This window comes from Pollachius pollachius (genome assembly GCF_949987615.1).
Source record: "Pollachius pollachius genome assembly, chromosome: 13".
NCBI lineage: Eukaryota > Metazoa > Chordata > Actinopteri > Gadiformes > Gadidae > Pollachius > Pollachius pollachius.
Genome location: NC_136946.1, coordinates 5,786,431 through 5,806,202, shown reverse-complemented (window position 1 = coordinate 5,806,202; position 19,772 = coordinate 5,786,431). Strand labels below are relative to the sequence as shown.

The window sequence follows — 19,772 nt, the reverse complement described above, 5'->3', positions numbered from 1 at the left end:
CTGTAGCTCCAATAACCATGGGTCTCTGTGTGCTGCTGTGTCTGTAGGCCGACGCTGATTGACATGAACAAGGTGTACCGACAGTCCAACCAGGAGAACCTCGAACAGGCCTTCACCGTGGCCGAGCGAGACCTGGGGGTCACCAGGCTGCTGGACCCAGAGGGTGAGACACATCGTCATCATCTTCTTCATCATTATCCGTCCACCCAATATAATCCTAATGATTTAAGTCTTTAAGGGGTGCTTTTGCAGTGGCTTATATTTAATTTAACTTGTAGATAGATATCATTAAGGAGCAGTAAGGGGTAATCTCGCTCAAGGATGCTACACGTAGGATCAAGGATACTAAAAGTGCACTGCAGACATTGGGATTGGAACCCAGTATCTTCTTGCTAGGAAATGCCCTAGCTGTTACATTATCCGCTATCATCCGATATAGGGGCAGGATAGAGGAGTGGCTAGGCCTTTGACTCCCCACAGAGGGATCTTGAGTTGATTCCCTGCATCCTACATGCATTAATAAGCAATATGTCTCACCCTACCTGCTCCTTCCTATTATGTTTGTGGATTCACTCGGTTACCAGATGTGGACGTGCCACACCCCGATGAGAAGTCCATCCTCACGTACGTCTCGTCCATCTACGACGTCATGCCCAGAGTTCCAAACGTCCAGGAGGGCATCAAGGCCAACGTGAGTACTGGTCCAGTCCATGGAAGGAACAACGACATGGAACTATCCTGTCGTTTGTTATAGATGCCGGGTATTTTCCAAAAGAGAAAATCATGCTTCTTACGGAAACAAGCACTTTGCCAAGTCCATCCGTCCATATTTGAACTTCGTTTATGTTAGCCTAACCTATTTTAGCGTACCTCTAGCCTAGCCTAGCCTAGCCTAGCCTAGCCTGTTCATCCATACACCTCCCCCCTCACGTGGTCCGCTGTGTTGCAGGAGCTGGAGCTGCGCTGGCAGGAGTACTACGAGCTGGTGACAGTGCTGCTGCAGTGGATCAGACACCACATCCTGGTGTTTGAGGAGCGCAAGTTCCCTGCCAGCTACGAGGAGATCGAGGTAGGGAGTCAGAGGGACACTTCTACAAATCTGGTGGGTGTAGATGTCAATTTTAATATCTGCTCTAAGGGCAGGGTAGTCAAGTAGTTGTAGATGTCGATTTCAGTATCTGCTACTAGGGCAGGGTAGTCGAGTCGTTCAAGGGGTTTGAAAGGTTGTCTACCTAAAGGCATCCTAGACCCAGAAGTCTAGTCCACCACCTGCTCCTTGGGGACATGATAGGTTTAAAGTCACTGTAAGACGCTCTGGAAGTAACACTGTAAGCTTCTGCTCGATAGTGGGATAGTCGTATCATTTCCTTTTAGTCTAATGCCTGTGTTTTGACTGGATGGCCGTGGGGAAAGTGTTGACAGTACACATCTGTGTTGACCTCCAGGTTCTTTGGAGGCAGTTCCTGAAGTTCAAGGAGACTGAGTTGCCCGCCAAGGAGGCGGACAAGAACCGCTCCAAACACGTCTTCAACTCCTTTGAGGTCAGACTCTCCCTCCCACACTTTGATTGTTATTTTCCCTCCCTCTGCTGTTTTTAGACAGCCCATCCCCAAAGGTTTTTAGGGTGACATTCCTAAAATAGTAAAAGTGTTTTTGCATCTTCTTGCAAGCACGCACACTTCTGGATAATGTGTTGCCTTCAGTAACCCATCATCGTAACTCAGTCACTCATCATCATAAAAGGCTGCAGACTTGACGTCTGCAGCCTAAACTATAGTCATCCTTTTGCAATATTCCTCTATCTGTCATAATGACATGTGTCTAAATTCACTGTATTCACTGCCATGACATAAAACGACTAAATAGTATTTGTTTCATGCTTATCAACGCGATAGCTCCTAACCCACGTCACCCCACAACGGTTATGTTAACAAATCTCGTATACAGTATGACGATCGACGACACCCTCCAACATGACCGCGTTTGTCTCCCGTTTTCAGGGCGCGGTTAAGTCAGGCCACGTGAAGATCCCCCCAGGGTACCATCCCTTTGACGTGGAGAAGGAGTGGGGCCGCCTGCACGTGGCCATCCTGGAACGGGAGCGACTGTTGCGCACCGAGTTTGAGAGGTAGGGATTCGGTTTGGGGAAGGCCAATGTTATCCAGAAAAAAGTTTTCGGTTGCCACGGCGATCCCTGTGAGGTCTTAAATAGACGCGCTTGTGCAACGGGAAGAAGAAACTCAAGGGAACCGCGATAAAATAAAAAAAAGGGGAATCATGAAAAAAGCCGGCAGGCTTCGTGTGTGTGACCATGGCGATGATGATTCATATCCCATAGTACTTATCCAACAAAAAAAAACATTTATACTGGGCTGGCTTTGTGAGAGTGGAGAGAGGAAACTAAATTAATGGTTCCCCTCCACCCCCGTGATCCAATGTCTGAGACCTCGCCCCCCACAAGACTCGCCCTGCGTCAATGAAGCACTGAAAATAAATATAAATTTGTTCATGGTCATATGAGGATTGACTCGAGGTGGGTCTTCATGCTAGCGAGGGAAGGGCACTCTGGAGAGGAGCAGGCATTCGAGATCTCCGGAGGACTGCGGTTGGTGTTCAGCACCGTCGGCTGGTCACTATCAACCGCCAGCCAGTTGACTCATAGAGCCCACCGAGTCTTCGCCATGGCGTTCATGAACACAGGTTACGCGTTGCCCCTTCGCTTCCACCAGAGGGCGTGAGTGCTCCAGTTGTAGCGTTTCTTCAAATAGAGAATGTGTGTTTATTGTAGAATGCAATTGGGAAACGACGCTGGTTGTATATTTTTTTGTTCATCTGGATCTCCTCAATCAATGCAATCACCACAACTTTCTGTCTTCTTTCCTCAATTTCTTTCTTTTTTGCGAGTCGTTTTTTGTAGTTCTTCTTCCTTTTGAGATGTTGACCTTTGACCCTTTGCTCTCTCGCCCTGCAGGCTGGAGCGCCTCCAGAGGGTTGTCAGCAAGGTCCAGATGGAGTCTGGGGTGTGTGAGGAGCAGCTCAACCAGGTCGAAAGCCTACTGCAAACGGTAGGTCTAACAACTTTCACAACCACTAGTTATATAAAATACCCTCTTAAACTAAGTGTTTAGTCTTACGGTTGTAATTGTAGCGCAATGGATCATACGTTTTAAAGCTGAGACATTGACTCTGATTGCCTTTGATTCAATTCTAGTATAACAGTTGAGGAGACTTCTTTTGTTGGAGTTTGGCGCCCCCTATTGAACGATGCATTACCTTTGGTTGGTTCGCTGGTTCAAGATTGAATGGAATTTTTTCTAGCTGTTAGTTGTCCTATTTTGTAATTAGTCTGTGAGGAGAGAAAAAGGTGTGAGAATTGTGATTGAAGATAATTTAACTTTTATTACATGTTTCAAAGCTTTTAAAGGGATAAAACAAATCATGAAAAAATGGGTAGGAAACCAAGACTTAACCATAGTAGCTGATGTTAAACGGCACATTCCCCTGTGTGTGTCAGGACATCAGGATGCTGAGTGCAGGGAAGCCTGCTCAGCACACCGCTGAGATGGAGGCCGACCTGGAGAAAGCAGAGGGAATGATCCGGTTCCTCTTCAATGATGTTCAGTTGCTGAAGGACGGGCGCCATCTACAGGCTGAACAGATGTACCGCAGGTTTGAACACTTTCTATTAGCTTCAGTGTATTTGCTCGTACCCTACGAAGATGGTGAACGTATAATTCCTCAATAATGAATTTGCTATAAATAACAAAGATGAACAGATACAACACTCAACACGAGCCAAAGATCCTCAAACCAAAGCTTAACTCAGTAGATCAAAGTTTGACGGTATTAACAAAGGTTGGACCAGATCGACCCCATTTGACTTAATTTACTCAAAACCTCCACCCCCTGTATTCCCCACCCTTCCCCACCCTTCCTCACCCCCCTCCCTTCTCCCCCCCCACCCCTCCAGGGTCTACCGACTCCACGAGCGCCTGGTGAACCTCCGCAGCGAGTACAACCTGCGCATCAAGTCGGGCGTGACCCTCACCCAGATCCCCATGACCCAGACCCAGATCCCCATGACCCAGACCCAGGCCCAGACCCGCCTCACCCACTCCGCCCAGGTGCTACAGCAGGCCCCGGTGAGCGTGCGGCCCGAGCTGGACGAGGTGACCCTGCGCTACGTCCAGGACCTGCTGGGCTGGGTGGAGGAGAACCAGGCCCGGGTGGACCAGGGCGAGTGGGGCTCCGACCTGCCCACCGTGGAGTCCCAGCTGGGAAGCCACCGGGGGCTCAACCACTCGGTGGAGGAGTTCCGCTCCAAGATCGAGAGAGCCAAGGCGGATGAGGTGAAGGTCCAAATAATTAAAGTCAAACTTTAACTTTCAAAGTGACCTCGATCACTGCAACCTAGAGCCTAGAGTTCATCAAATGGATATCTTTCAGAGCCTACATTTAACCAAATAATTGTAAACAAGGCTCGAAACTTGACTTAAAACCGTAATTGAATGGAACTGAGTACTGCATAGGCCCCAAGCCAAAAGTTACTGGGTTCAATGTCCGCAAGGTAACTGACAGGCATTCTTGATCAAAGAGGCCCTAACCCCTTCCTGCTCTTTGATGACATGTCTCTGAACTCACTGTAATTCATTTTGAATTCAGAGCATCTGCTTGACGACTAAACAGTAAAATAGAGGTTGTTGAGCAGACTTTAATGACCTGTAAGATGGGTGCGACCATTAGTAAGAACATGAGTAAGTCTATAAATCCGCTCGACAGGTTGCAGTAGAGCAGCTTCGGATATTAGAAAGACGTGCCAAAAAGAATGCAATGTTCTGATGTTGTTTAATATTTCACGCATTCTCACATGCATACCTCCCCGACGATCTGTCACTCTCAGCTGTCGTACAGAACCTGTTGATTGAACTGGCTGATGAATGTATTGTCATGTCCTCTGACGTGGTGGTGGCTGTGTACCCATACAGGCCCAGGTGTCCCGCGTCAGCAGGGGGGCCTACCGCGATTACCTGGCCAAGCTGGAACTGCAGTACGGCAAGCTTCTGGTAGGTTCCGCGTGACCCTATGGGACCCCTGACCCCTGAACCCTGTGTTGGAAAAACCTTTACTGAAGTCAAGGACGGATTAACATGACCACAGGCCCTGGACACAAACCTACCAACCCGCAAATACACGCACTAGCACACCGAATTTGGTCGCATATTATAACTCATGCAATCCAGAATCACACACATTATAATGCAGCGCGAGAGAGAGAGAGAGAGAGAGAAAGAGAGAGAGAGAGAGAGTCTAACCCCGCGGCTGCGGGCATGCATAGTGCCAGCCGCTCGTCTTAACGGCAGAACGTGGAGTAAAAACACACCAAAGTTCATACCAAAAAAATTTATATATATATATATATATATATATATATATATATATATACAGTGCCTTGCAAAAGTATTCACCCCCCTTGGCATTTTTCGTGTTTTGTTGCCTCACAACCTGGAATTTACATGGATTGTTTGAGGATTTGCATAATTTAATTTACAGAACATGCCTACAACTTTGAAGATGTTTTTGTTTTTTTTATTGTGAAGCAAACAACAAATAGGACAAAATGACAGAAAAAGTCAATGTGCATAACTATTCACCCCCCTAAAGTCAATACTTTGTAGAGCCACCTTTTGCAGCGATCACAGCTCTAAGTTGCTTTGGATAAGTCTCTATGAGCTTGCCACATCTTACCACTGGGATTTTTGCCCATTCCTCCTTGCAAAACTGCTCCAGCTCCTTCAAGTTGGATGGTTTGCGCTTGTGAACAGCAATCTTTAAGTCTGACCACAGATTTTCTATTGGATTGAGGTCTGGGCTTTGACTAGGCCATTCCAACACATTTACATGTTTCCCCTTAAACCACTCAAGTGTTGCTTTTGCAGTGTGTTTGGGGTCATTGTCCTGCTGGAAGGTGAACCTCCGTCCTAGCCTCAAATCACGCAGAGTGGTACAGGTTTTGCTCAAGAACATCCCTGTATTTAGCACCATCCATCTTTCCCTCAACTCTGACCAGCTTCCCAGTCCCGGCTGCTGAAAAACATCCCCACAGCATGATGCTGCCACCACCATGTTTCACTGTGGGGATGGTGTTCTTTGGATGATGCGATGTGTTGGGTTTGCGCCAGACATAGCGTTTTCTTTGATGGCCAAAAAGTTCAATTTTAGTCTCATCAGACCAGAGCACCTTCCTCCATACATTTTGGGAGTCTCCCACATGCCTTTTCGCAAACTCAAAACGTGCCATTTTGTTTTTTTGCTGAAAGTAATGGCTTTCTTCTGGCCACTCTGCCATAAAGCCCAACTCTATGGAGCGTACGGCTTATTGTCGTCCTATGTACAGATACTCCAGTCTCTGCTGTGGAACTCTGCAGGTCCTCCAGGGTTACCTTAGGTCTCTGTGCTGCCTCTCTTATTAATGCCCTCCTTGCCCTGGCCGTGAGTTTTGGTGGGCGGCCGTCTCTTCGCAGGTTTGCTGTTGTGCCATGTTCTTTCCATTTGGTTATGATAGATTTGATGGTGCTCCTGGGGATCATCAAAGATTTGGATATTTTTTAATAACCTAACCCTGACTTGTACCTCTCAACAACATTGTCCCTGACTTGTTTGGAGAGTTCCTAGGTCTTCATGGCAGTGTTTGGTTAGTGGTGCCTCTTGTTTAGGTGTTGCAGCCTCTGGGGCCTTTCAAAAAATGTGTGTATATGTACTGACAGATCGTGTGACACATAGATTGCACACAGGTAGACATCATTTCACTAATTATGTGACTTCTGAAGGTAATTGGTTGCACCAGAGCTTTTTATGGGCGTCATAACAAAGGGGGTGAATACATATGCACATGCCAAATTTCAGTTTTTTATTTCTAAAAAATAGTTTTATGTATATATTTTTCTCATTTCACTTCACCAACTTAGACTATTGTCTTCTGATCCATCACATAAAATTCAGATTAAAAAAATATTGAACTAAAGGCTGTCATGTAACAAAATAGGTAAAAAGCCAAGGGGGGTGAATACTTTTGCAAGGCGCTGTATATCAAGGGCCCCCCCATTGGCCAGGGCCCTGGACATATGCCCGCTTTGCCCGTGCGGTAATCCGTCATTGACTGAAGTACATGTACAGCTACATATATTTTTGGTTCGTAGTACAGAACAATTTTGACGGTTGGTTTGCTGTTGACCTGTTGACGCCTCCTTAAATTCAGGGGGGATTACGCAGGAAAGTTCTGGCTCAAAGTACTGATGACAAGATACCGGATTACAACAGTGTACACAAAAAATGCGTGTACACTTTCAACACAAAAAATGTTTGGCAACCACACTTTTCTGCAGGTTCCAACATATCCAAATACTCGGCAAGCATATACATAGTATATGCTTAGTATATATACAAGTATTCTGGTGATTCAACACCAGTAGAAACGTATGGGTGTCAACCAAATAACCTTTTAAACAAAATATCCATAATCCCCTCTGATTCACACCTGCTTTCGCCTTTTGATCTATAAGCTATCCCCGCTGGGAGGTCTTGTAATACGAAGATGATCCTTACCTTCAATCAAAGTATACATTCACATTTACATTTAGCAGACGCTTTTATCCAAAGCGACTTACAATTGTCAGAAGACAGAGAAAAAATATATCCCTGTCTGTACAGTAAGGATGTTAATAGAACCAAGTGCCAAGCACTGATAATTGTTATTTTGTAAAATTGTACAAAACTTTACAATTGTAAAGTACACCTTGTTCTTCACGTCCTAGGAGTTCCCACGTACATAACAACCTTGTTGCGCAGCCTGATAGCAAAAACCCTCACCCAGAGGATGTGATCTCTGTGGGTGTGGACGGGACGTGTGACCATGTGACGTGCGACCTCTGACCTGTGACCTGTGTCAATGTGACTGTGTTCCCCCACCAGAACTCGTCCAAGTCCCGCCTGCGGAATCTGGACCAGCTGCACGCCTTCGTGCTGGCCGCCACCAAGGAGCTGATGTGGCTCAACGAGAAGGAGGAGGAGGAGGTGACCTTCGACTGGAGCGAACGCAACACCAACATGACCGCCAAGAAGGACAACTACTCGGTACGTTGGGTCCCCCGTCCCCCATATCATATAATACGGAATTCATAGAGTCTGTAAATTCTTTTTATACGATATTTGAATTATGGATGTGTTAATCGATGGCATTGATCTATTGATAAATCCTCCGAGATTACATAATTTGGAGTAATATAGGTAGATAGGTTTATCTTTTACAATTTTGCGGCTCAAAATTGGTACCCTTGTGATTGTTTGTTGGTATAGTAGCAAGTTAGATAACGCTTACTCAATATGGAGCATTGATTCCTGAACCTTGTGGTTGTGTGTTGCCGCAGGGTTTGATGCGAGAGCTGGAGTCCAGGGAGAAGAAGATGAACCTGGTCCAGGCCTCTGGGGACAAGCTGCTGAGAGACGGACACCCGGCCAAGAAGACTGTGGAGGTGAGACCTGCTAGAGAGAGGAGGGGACTGTGGTTTGGCTTGAGGAGAAAATAGTTGAGTAGACCAGAGCATTTAACAAGAGCATTTAAAGTTCACAGAATAATAAGTTATGCTAGACTTTACTAGGTTGATTTGTATGAATTCCCTGGTTAATTTAAAGCAAAAGTAGGTTGGTTTGTATGAATTCCCTGGTTAATTTAAAGCAAAAGCTCTCGCAGAGTCGTCTCCCTGGACTATTACCTGTGGCTCAACCATCTCTTTTTTGCTCCTGCTCCTCCTCTTTTTCCACCACTCTCCTCCTCTCTATCCTTCCCACCTTCCTCCTCTCTCCTCCTCCTCCTCCCCCTCCTCTCTCCCCCAGGCCTTCACGGCGGCTCTGCAGACCCAGTGGAGCTGGATCCTGCAGCTGTGTTGCTGCCTGGAGACCCACCTGAAGGAGAACGGTGCCTACTTCCAGGTTTGTCCTTTACCTTCCAAACTCCCTCCCTGCTCTGCATTCATCACCGTACGAATCAACATGTCACCGCTTCGTTCGTTCACTCACTTTGACTCGCCCACTCCCCCCTCTCTCTCTCTCTCTCTCTCTCCCCCAGTTCTTCGCTGACGTCAAGGAGGCGGAGGAGAGGATGAAGAAGATCCAGGAGACGATGAAGAGGAAGTACACGTGCGACCGCTCCATCACCGTCACACGCCTGGAGGACCTGCTGCAGGACGCAGTGGTAGGGCCTGTTCACACTCTCCTGTACACTCTATTGTACTGTAAACTCTACTGTACACTCTACTGTAGAGACTCTACTGTGCTCTCTATTGTACTGTACACTCTCCTGTACACTCTACTGTAGAGACTCTACTGTAAGCTGTACTGTAGAGACTCTACTGTACACACTTCTGTACACTCTATTGTACTGTAAACTCTCCTGTACACTCTACTGTAGAGACTCTACTGTAAACTACTGTAGAGACTCTACTGTACACTCTACTGTACACCTTATTGTACTGAAAACTGTACTGTCAACTCTACTGTACACCCTACTGTAATGTACACTCTACTGTAGAAACCCTACTGTACACTCTTCTGTACTGTAAACTCTACTGTATAGACTCTACTCTAGAATCGACTGTACACTCTACTGTACACTCTACTGTAGAGACTCTACTGTAGAAACTCTAATCTAAACTATACTATACGCTCTACCATACACCCTACTGTATAGACTCTGCTGTAGAGACTCCGTACACTCTAATGTGAACTCTGTGGCACTGACCTACCATCATTGTCTTGCATCACACTGGTAAACTGTCGGTTACATAGTAAGTGTGTAAACCTGTCACCTATCACCTGTGTTCATCACCTTGTTCATCTTCATCTTACATCACATCGATAAATCATTCATCCGTCACCGACCTTACCCTTTAGTAATTAACTGTACGACATTTGTCTGTCAGATCTTGTTTAAACCAGTGCCCTCATTGTGATTAGCTCCCACAAGGCTAAAGCGACTCTTCTTATTACAAAATTCAGTTTAAAATTACCCTTAGACACGCAACCACTAAGCTGCTGAGGTCGGAACCCGACCCAATTGCGCATCCTGCCGACATTGATCCGAAGGCGTAACAAAGTGCCGCCGCCCGCCCAGCGCAGGGTTTGTCAGCCTCTAACCGCCGCCCCTGTCTTGGTGCGTCCTGTCTTGTCCCTGGCAGGATGAGAAGGAGCAGCTGAAGGAGTTTGGGACCCACCTGGAGGGCCTGAACCGCCGCGCCAAGAACGTGGTTCAGCTGAGGCCCCGCAACCCGGCCACGCCCCTGAAGGGCAAGCTGCCCGTCCAGGCCGTGTGCGACTTCAAGCAGCTGGAGGTGAGGCCAACACGGACAGACTGACTGACTGACGGGCAGGCTGACTGTCACCCTGAGGCTGGTGTCACCCGAGCAGACGGAGAGCAGGACACTGAGAGTTTGAGCCGTGTAACGTTATGTTACGTACCCCTACCGATGTAGGAAGGAGAGATCAGCCTACAAGCCTACATTGACGTTTACATTGAGAGCATTTAGCCTTTCTAGCTGTATAGACGCTTTTATCCAAAGTGGCTTACAATAAGTACATCTGTCAAAAAATAAGTCCATTTGTCAGAAGAGAAACAACAATATATCGCTGCTCGTTCAGTAAGGGTGTTTATAGAACCAAGTGCCAAGCACTACAATAAATAGGTTAACCCATTCCACGTATAAAACAAAGATAGCTAGGATATAAGTGCCAGGACCTACAATATACAGCAAGCCAGTCCACCCAGTGGACTGAACCCATTGCTGGTCTCAGAGCCGTCATATGTCATACCATGTGGGGGGGGCTGATCAACATCTCTGGGCACTCTGAAGACGGGGCTGAAACCAAAGTCGCTATAGGGACGATGGGGAGGGGAGTTTGTAGTCAGGTTGGGTTTGGCTCGACTCCCAACGGAAAGGTACTCGGTTCAAACCCCGATGCCGTGCAGTCCCACCGTGAGCTGGAGGCCCGACTCTTACCTGTTGGGGATGTTGAAGTGAGCATGACTTTATGGATATGTCGTCGCCCTCCTCCAACTTTGAGTTCAAGAACGGTCAGCCAGGGTTTTATCTCATTGGAGCCTCATGTTTCGAGAGGGCTGGGATCAAATTCCCAAGATGGAATCTTGAGTTAATAATCGGGTTATTGTTCTTTGGCATCCTCTCTTTAACTTCTCGTCACAAATCACAACTGTTGGAGCAGTCCTGACACGTCCCAGCTCCCTTACTATCTTTGGAAGTCTACCATATCTAGACCGGAATGTTCCTCCATTAAAGCTCTCCCTTTGCCTTACTGTCACAAACTCAAGAACATTATAGACCGCATGCTAGCTGGCCTCGATTTCTATAGTTTATATAGTTAGGTATAGTAATGGATCTGTACACTGTGCTAAGATCAATACCATGCATGTGTTACCTACTAGATTAGTGAAAGGCCAGGCAAGGCTTTTTACTAATACGTCCCTAAATCTGGCCAACCACTATTTCCTTGTCTTTCTTGTTTGTGATTAACAGAGTTGGCACAATAACTGGGAGGATGGCAGGCATGTTTTTCTGCAGAAACCCAAGCCCTGAACACATTAACAACGTCTGACCCTGCGATAACTGCCTTAAACAGTCCTCCACATTTTCAGTGTGGAACTTCTCCACCGGAGCGCCAGATCTGTTTTTACGGCGCTGACCTCTGTTGTTGTTGTCCCTGCCCTTCCAGATCACGGTCCACCGGGGCGATGAGTGTGCCCTGCTGGACAACTCCCAGCCCCACAAGTGGAGGGTTCTCAATGAAAAGGGAAGCGAGGCGGTGGTCCCCTCCATCTGCTTCCTGGTCCCACCCACCAATAAGGAGGCTGTGAACAGTGTTGCCGGGTAAGGCTGGGGAAACTCCAACTGCCACAAAAACACCAACATTCCGTACCGTGGCCAGATTCTGATACCGTGCAATTAGGCATATTGTGAATTAAAATGATCTTATTTTCCAAGTGTCTTTTTAAGGACAGATCTCTACTTTAGACTGCACTGTTCATACTACTGTAGACTATATTGTACACTCTACTATACTCTCTCTTAATACTCTTAATATCCACTCTATTAACACTCTAATGTACACTATATTTATACTCTATTGACACTCTAATATACACTCTATTAACACTATTAACACAGGAAATAAAACGTTATCGCGGTTGAATAACAGCATTTCAACACTCAAGACAGATCATGTAACTAATGATTTGAGCTAGCTTTTAATTGCAGTCGACGCCCGTGGCACCAGGCCCATTAGCTCATTCTTGCAAACATCGTCAGCGGTCATGTACACATTGTGTAACTGTGTGTTTGGGTGTACTGTGGCTATGGACAAAACAACACTGCTGCTTTGATCTCGTCTACGAAAAGGGAAAGCGTGTGATCTCGTGTATGCTTTGGATTTAATCATTTACTTTGATTATCTGCACGTATTGTGAGGAAGCACTGCTTGAGTCTGTGTATGAACTTATACATTTGCTCATAAGTGTCTAAGTGTAAACAGCCTGCGACCAAATTATTAATAAAGACCCATTAAGTACAGAACACAATTTAGCTTGACCTAAAGTTGGGGTTGGACTCTCAGCTGAAAGGGTTCGCAGGTTTAAGTTCCCAGTGTTCACTATCTACCTGTATGGGCACCCCTTAGTGCCATAACTCTTACCCTGCCCTTACCCTGACCACGCCGGTCTCTCTCAGCCTGGACGGCAACCTGCAGAAGATGCTGACCATGTGGCAGACCATGCATGTGGACATGAAGAGCCTGTTGTCATGGCAATACCTGACGAGAGACATCAACATCATCAACACCTGGAACGTCACCATGGTAATAAGAAACGACAACAGAACCATTTGATAGAGACTCTGTCAATGAACACTCAATGAATGCGATAAAGAGATAATCAATGACATATTCTGGCCCCTTACATTGGATTCCTTGATCAAAAGTATAATTATACTGATGCACGGAAAATGTTTGTAGATGTGCCTCTTCGTAAACTCTTCTCTTTTCGTCTCTCCTATCCTTCACCTCCTTCCTTCCTTCTCTATCCATTCCTCCTCTCTCCTCCCCCCTCCCTCCCCCCCTCCCTCCCTCCCTCCCTCCACCTCTCCCCTCCCTCCCGCCCTCCACCTCCCTCCCCCTCTCCCTCCCTCCCTCCCTCCCTCCCCCTCCCTCCCCCCCTCTCCCCCCCTCTCCCCCCCCTCCCTCCCTCCCTCCCTCCCTCCACCTCTCCCCCCTCCCCCCCCTCCCTCCCCCCCTCCCTCCACCTCTCCCCTCCCTCCCTCCCCCCTCCCTCCCTCTCTCCCCCCCTCCCTCCCTCCCTCCCTCAACCTCTCCCATCCTCTCTCCCCCCTCCCTCCCCCCCTCCCTCCCTCCCTCCCTCCCTCCCTCCACCTCTCCCCTCCCTCCACCTCTCCCCTCCCCCCCTCCCTCCCTCCCTCCCTCCCTCCACCTCTCCCTCCCTCTCTCCCCCCCTCCCCCCCCCCTCTCCCTCCCTCCCTCCCTCCCTCCCCAGTTCAAGACCCTGAAGGTAGAGGAGTACCGTCTGGCCCTGAGGAACCTGGAGCTCCACTACCAGGCCTTCCTGCAGGACAGCCAGGACTCCAAGATGTTCGGGGCGGAGGACCGCATGCAGGTGGAGGGCGGCTACAACAAGGCCAACCAGCGCTACAATTCCCTGGTCACCTCCGTGGAGCAAGGTGTGACCCGCTTAACCCCGCCCCTCCCACAGCCACCCCCTCCACCAAACCCCCGCAAAACAAGCACTCCCCAACCCAAGGCTTCGTTTGATATCTGCCCACGTTATTATTATTTGTGTTGGGTTACTTATTCATTTGTTCGTTATTTAAAATGCCGGCTGTTCACGGCTGCACACGTGCGATTTGCGTTTGCTTAATTTGCCCTGTTTGCGTCGGTCATCATCATGAAGCCAACCAGCTGGTTTGTTTTTTTGCTGCCACTGTTTGACCGTTTAATTCACGTTGCAGGCTATGTGCCAGCAGTGGGAGGTAAGGTATCACTTTGGCTTGTTTCATGGTTTGATTTGGCTGAGCTGTCGTGTGCGTTGTTTGAACTTGCATTTTCGTTTTGTTCGTGACTTCGTCATGATAATCAATAATCATCCCCGTCCTCATCCTAATAGTAATCCCCGCCTCCATCCTAATTCCCTGTTGTTGATTCTGCCGTTCTGTCGTTGCATTCCTTTTATCACAAGCATGGTTTTATGTTCCAAAATCAATGTCAATGATTATGCCAATCAGTGTCAAAAAAGTGTTTGATTGATAATTGATGTGCAGCGAGTTCTGCATGAATCAGTGTGTTTCCTACCAGCCCTGTGTGTGTGTTAATGTTTAACTGTGAACGCTTACTGTTTGATTAAACCTCCACGCACTAATCAAGACACCCTGATCACACCTGGGCCTTGAGCAAATCCAATCAACATTTCTAATCACTTCTGACTCTGATTAATGTTCCAATTACACACAATTCCCCTTGAAGGGTTTCATTGTCAACCAGGGAATCAAACTTGTATTTTTCTTAAAATTAATTAAAATACAAATAATTACTTATTAAACAATAATGATAGAGCATAAAGCATTTCTTTGGCTTTCGGTTGTCCTACTGGATTGCTTGGATCTTTGTCTGTAGATCAATATCAATACATTTAATGAATTTACAGTTATCTGTAAATCTCCCTTCTGCAATGAACTCTTCATCGCTGACTCCTCCTTGTCCCAAAACAACAACAACAACAACAACAACAACAATAGCAACAACAACCACTAAAAACACAGTCAGCAATTCCTAACCACACCTCCACGCACACCATCACTCTTAACCACACCCACTCCGCCGTCGGTCGACACACACTCACACCCTGTGTCTGCCCCCCCCCCACCCACCGAGCAGGTGAGCAGGAGGAGTCCATGTGCAAGGTGTACCTGACCCGCGTCAAAGACCTCCGGCTGCGGCTGGAGGGCTGTGAGAACCGCACCGTCACCCGCCTCCGCCAGCCCGTGGACAAGGAGCCCCTGAAGGCCTGCGCCCTCAAGACGGCCGAGCAGACGGTAAGAACGACGCCCCCCCCCCCCCCCCAGGTGATGTCATCACCGAGGGACGGGGCTGGAGGAGTCGGGGGGGTTTCATTGGGGAGTGGGGTTTCGTTTAAGGACATTTGGTTAATGATAATAATCTTCTTAAATAACGCTTTTCTAGGAGACACTTAACATCCCTTATAGTCAATATAATGTACACACAAGCATGAAACAGAAATTGATGTCATTGTCAAAAATAACTGTTTAAAAAAGTGAGTGAAGTGCTTTTAAAAAGGTAGGTTTCAAGGAATGCTCGTCTTAAACTCAAGCAAGTTAGTTACTTAAACTCAAGCGAGTTAAGCTACAAAATGTGATAAAGGGGTTCAATGTAATATACCTTTAGAAGTCTGAGTGTGTGTGTCTGTCTGTCTGTCTGTCTGTCTGTCTGTCTGTCTGTCTGTCTGTCTGTCTGATAAATACAACTTAAAGAACTCTCGGGCTCATGTGTCGTCCACAGAAAGTCCAGTCGGAGCTGGAGGGTCTGAGGAAGGAGCTGAGCGGCGTGACGGAGAAGACGGAGGAGGTGCTGGCGTCGCCCCAGGAGGGCAGCACCGCCCCCCTGCTGCGCTCCGAGCTCGACTTCACCCTCAACAAGATGGAGCACGTCTACAGCCTGTCCTCCGTCTACCTGGACAAGTAAGGGCCTGATCTCCACCTCCTCCGTCACCTCCTCCATTCTGACAGCTGCATTGTGCCAGCTCTCTAAGAATAGATTAGATCAGATCAGTTTAGATAAGGGTAGAGTTAAGTAGCGTTGATTAGATAAGATTGGATCAATTAGATTAGATTAGATTAGATGAAATTAGTGCATGTTTCCTCTCTATTTGGGGCTTTGGCTTCACAGTACAAAGAGCACAATGGATTAAATACAGGTCACAAAGATACATTAATTTAATATAATTTTGAATTTACTCACGTAGACACATTCGCATTATTTCATACTTACTCACAAATATAATAATTTGCTCTCTCACTCACTCACTCACTCACTTAAACTTTCACTAATACTCTTACTCACTCAATCACTCACACACTCACCCACCTACTCACTCACTGTAATGCACCCACTGACTCACACCTTACATGCCTTACACCCAGATACAACTCAACCTATTTCCCAGGAATGACAACAGTAAATCAGGGCGTACAGTTGTTGACAAGCATGTGCATGTGCCCCTCTCAGACTGAAGACCATCGACTTGGTGATACGAAACACCAAGGACGCCGAAGACACGCTGAAGACCTACGAGACGCGGCTGCGTGACGTCAACAAGGTTCCCACCGACAAGAAGGAGGTGGAGAGCTACCGCAGCCAGCTCAAGGTACGAGGAGGGGGAACCGAGCGTCGGAACAATGTGTTCACGATTTATCTCGTTCATCTGGTATATGGAGGCAGTATCAAGAGGATCAAGTTTACACAAGTAAATAGGCTTGATGGCCTACATTGATAGCCTCTTCACAACTGTCAAGAGTCTCTGTTACCTCATAGCAATACGTAACGTAACAATAGCAGCATTATTTCAAAATGTGTTATTCAAATCTTTACGTAAAACCACACTGGGACCATCAGTCCCCATTGTGCTACAGGCCACGAAGCTCAGCGCCACTATGCTAGCAGTGACTAGCATCAATATGCTGGTAAGCATCACTATGCTAGTGTCCATTATCCTAGCAGCTAGTCCATATAGGGATGCTAGCCCACACCAATTCTAACACCATGGCGCTTAAAGCCACGATGCTCAGCGCCACTGTGCTAGCAGTGACTATGCTAGCAGTAACTACACTAGCAGTTACTATGCTAGCATGTCTATTCTAGAGGCCACTATGCTAGCAGCTGCCCCTTGCAGTAGCACCCATCCTCCTCCTCCTCACCCACCACCACCTCCTCCTCCTCACCCACCACCACCTCCTCCTCCTCCTCACCCGACACCACCTCCTCCTCCTCCCGACAGAAAATGCGTGGGGAGGCGGAGGAGGACCAGGAGGTGTTCGACCGCCTGCAGGACGAGCTGAAGAAGGCGGGCGGCATCAACGAGCGCATGACGCGCGTGCACAGCGAGCGCGACGCCGACCTGGAGCACTACCGCCACCTGGTGGGCGGTTTGCTGGAGCGCTGGCAGGCCGTGTTCGTGCAGATGGACCTGAGGCAGCGGGAGCTGGAGCTGCTGGGGCGCCAGATGCGCTCGTACCACGGCAGCTACGAGGAGCTGATGGTGTGGCTCCGCGAGGCCAAGCAGAGGCAGGAGGACATCCAGGCCCTGCCCATCGGAGACGGCAAGGCCCTGGGCCAGCAGCTCAAGCAGGAGAAGGTAGTTTGTTCAGATGTTGTAGCCCAGCGCATTTAAATGTTGTAGCCTAGCTCGTTTCTACGGTGTAGCCTAGCTTGTTTAACTGTAGCTAACAGCTGCAGTAGATGGTAGCATGGTGGTCCTGTGTGTCTCAACTGGTAGAGCAAGGGGGTAACACTGCCACGGTCAGGATTTCCACTTAGACGGCTAATGATAAGAATGTAGGCACTCGTTGTACCTTAAGAACCTGTGGATAAACACTTCCTCCAAATTAACAGATATCCTTTAAAAGCAAGTTTGAGAGAAACCTAACTTATGTAACCTGTAAAAACATATTTTTGTTGTTGTTTACAGATACTCCAGGAGGAGATTGAATCCAACAAAGACAAAATAGAAGATTGCCAGAAATATGCTAAAGCATACATCGATGCAGTCAAGGTATGGACCAATCATATTGTTTTTATCATTCTTATATAATGAAACACCACTCTCCCCATAGTTTCCTGAGTTGATGGGTTAATACTTTTGGGTTTGCTTCTATAGGACTATGAGCTTCAGGTGGTGACCTATAAAGCTATGCAGGATCCCATCGCTTCTCCCCTGAAGAAGACCAAGATGGAGTCTGCCTCTGATGACATCATCCAAGAGGTCAGTCGACATTAATTTGCACTTTCATATATTGGCCACTTCCATGGTTGATACTTCTGTGTGTGTTTGTGTGAGTGTTCGATTTCTTCTAATGTGTTTTTTCTAAAACCGCTTTTAAGTAGTTACCATTTCAGAAAGTTAAACCGGGCGAATTAAGTGTTTCGGACAAATGCCAGGATTTCGGTTTGAACATCGAGGTCTGAGACGTGTGTTTTCCCACCTTTTGTCCTCCAGTACGTGACCCTGCGGACACGCTACAGCGAACTGATGACGCTCAACAGCCAGTACATCCTGTTCATCATCAACACGCAGCGCCGCCTAGAGGACGAGGAGGTAACGACATCCCGCCACGCTGAACACTGGCAGCTAAATGTTCAAATGTGTGCATCCATTAAAAACAGAAGAGATAAGATAAAATGATCAAAGTGAAATAAAGTTATATGGAAGTAAGGAATGAATATGGATGCATGATACAATTCCACAAGACCTATCATTTGAATTGTTTGCAACACTCCTTGGTTGGGGGGTTTTGAGATTCACAGTGCATCCACTGAGCCCTTCTGCTGTGTGTCCTCCATAGCCGTTAGCTGTGTTTTTGTTCAACCCTTTTGTGTCCACAACAGTCCTTTAAAGAGTGACCAAACTCTGGGAGATTGTATTATTGATATGAAATGAATAGCATTGTCTCTAATGAATGGATAGTCCTCATTGTTCATAGTCATCATCTTGTGTGGTCATTGGTATTTATGCCATTCATTTGAGCCAATAATAATACAAAAAGCAAACTTCTGTGAAATTTCAGTATTTGGTTGCTCTTTAAAGTATAGGTGTCGAGGCTTCTCTTCAAATGTACTTGTACCTTCCTGATGAGCCTTACAGTTACCCCCCTTTCCTCTACTTTCTAACATGGTATCTTCTTTGCTTCCCTTGCTTGCCAGTGCTTTGTCATGATGAATGTTAGTCATGTTTGGGCGCTAAAGACATGAGTAAACCCCTAAGCGGCAGGTATTAACAAAATAAAAGCCCTCTACTATCTTTCTCTACATCAGACCTGCGGTCCCTGTTCGAAGAGAAGGTTGGGGATTCAAAGGAGCCTATCTGAATAATAAATATATATTTATAAATATATATACAGTATATATTTAGGGTTACTGCAATAACATGTTCTTTAACAATTGGCTGACATTTTTTTACTTCTTGTCTTCTATCATTAGATAGAAGACCATTCGACCATCCATTTACCTACTTGCTACTTTATTTGTATAAAGTAGGATAGGTTCCGGTGAATTCTAAATCTTCCCTTTAGGAATTCCATATACTGAAAATACACTGAACCATCCATACTCGCATCTCTTAAAGTTGACCTAATCCACTAAAGCATCTGTGAAGTCATGTCATGTGTATTATGTTATATACCTGATACAGTACGGTTTATCAAAGAAGGTCTTGTCTGCAGTGGCTTTCCTTGCCATTCCAACTGTCACTGTCACCCCAGCCATGACCTCTTTGCATGCAGCTTATTTCCTGCTTATCTGTTTACGAATACTTTTCATATCCTCAACCTGATGATGTAAAGTTGGATAGATGAAGAGTAACACGTTCATGTCCAAACCATAGGTTCAGAGGCAAAGGGAAGTGTGCCTTTTAACAA

The 19,772-nt window shown here is 46.9% G+C and overlaps 1 protein-coding gene across 9 annotated transcripts in view; it reads left to right on the top strand.

The window, feature by feature from the left end:
- The window catches only part of pleca (plectin a), a 92,481-nt gene that overhangs the window by 60,524 nt on the left and 12,185 nt on the right, over positions 1–19,772 (top strand). For 7 of the 9 annotated variants that reach the window (XM_079749059.1, XM_079749060.1, XM_079749061.1 and 4 more), the window contains 25 exons: positions 48–163; positions 585–691; positions 950–1,069; positions 1,446–1,541; positions 2,001–2,128; positions 2,972–3,065; positions 3,515–3,669; positions 3,971–4,349; positions 4,986–5,063; positions 7,969–8,130; positions 8,424–8,528; positions 8,890–8,985; positions 9,122–9,247; positions 10,230–10,382; positions 11,779–11,933; positions 12,789–12,915; positions 13,607–13,790; positions 14,079–14,099; positions 15,001–15,158; positions 15,643–15,821; positions 16,369–16,507; positions 17,138–17,494; positions 17,828–17,911; positions 18,017–18,121; positions 18,356–18,454. In XM_079749059.1, coding sequence (XP_079605185.1) covers positions 48–163; positions 585–691; positions 950–1,069; positions 1,446–1,541; positions 2,001–2,128; positions 2,972–3,065; positions 3,515–3,669; positions 3,971–4,349; positions 4,986–5,063; positions 7,969–8,130; positions 8,424–8,528; positions 8,890–8,985; positions 9,122–9,247; positions 10,230–10,382; positions 11,779–11,933; positions 12,789–12,915; positions 13,607–13,790; positions 14,079–14,099; positions 15,001–15,158; positions 15,643–15,821; positions 16,369–16,507; positions 17,138–17,494; positions 17,828–17,911; positions 18,017–18,121; positions 18,356–18,454 — 3,523 coding nt within the window. The remainder of the gene's footprint in view (positions 1–47; positions 164–584; positions 692–949; positions 1,070–1,445; positions 1,542–2,000; positions 2,129–2,971; positions 3,066–3,514; positions 3,670–3,970; positions 4,350–4,985; positions 5,064–7,968; positions 8,131–8,423; positions 8,529–8,889; positions 8,986–9,121; positions 9,248–10,229; positions 10,383–11,778; positions 11,934–12,788; positions 12,916–13,606; positions 13,791–14,078; positions 14,100–15,000; positions 15,159–15,642; positions 15,822–16,368; positions 16,508–17,137; positions 17,495–17,827; positions 17,912–18,016; positions 18,122–18,355; positions 18,455–19,772) is intronic. The other 2 variants (XM_079749055.1, XM_079749058.1) reach the window with 1 other exon arrangement.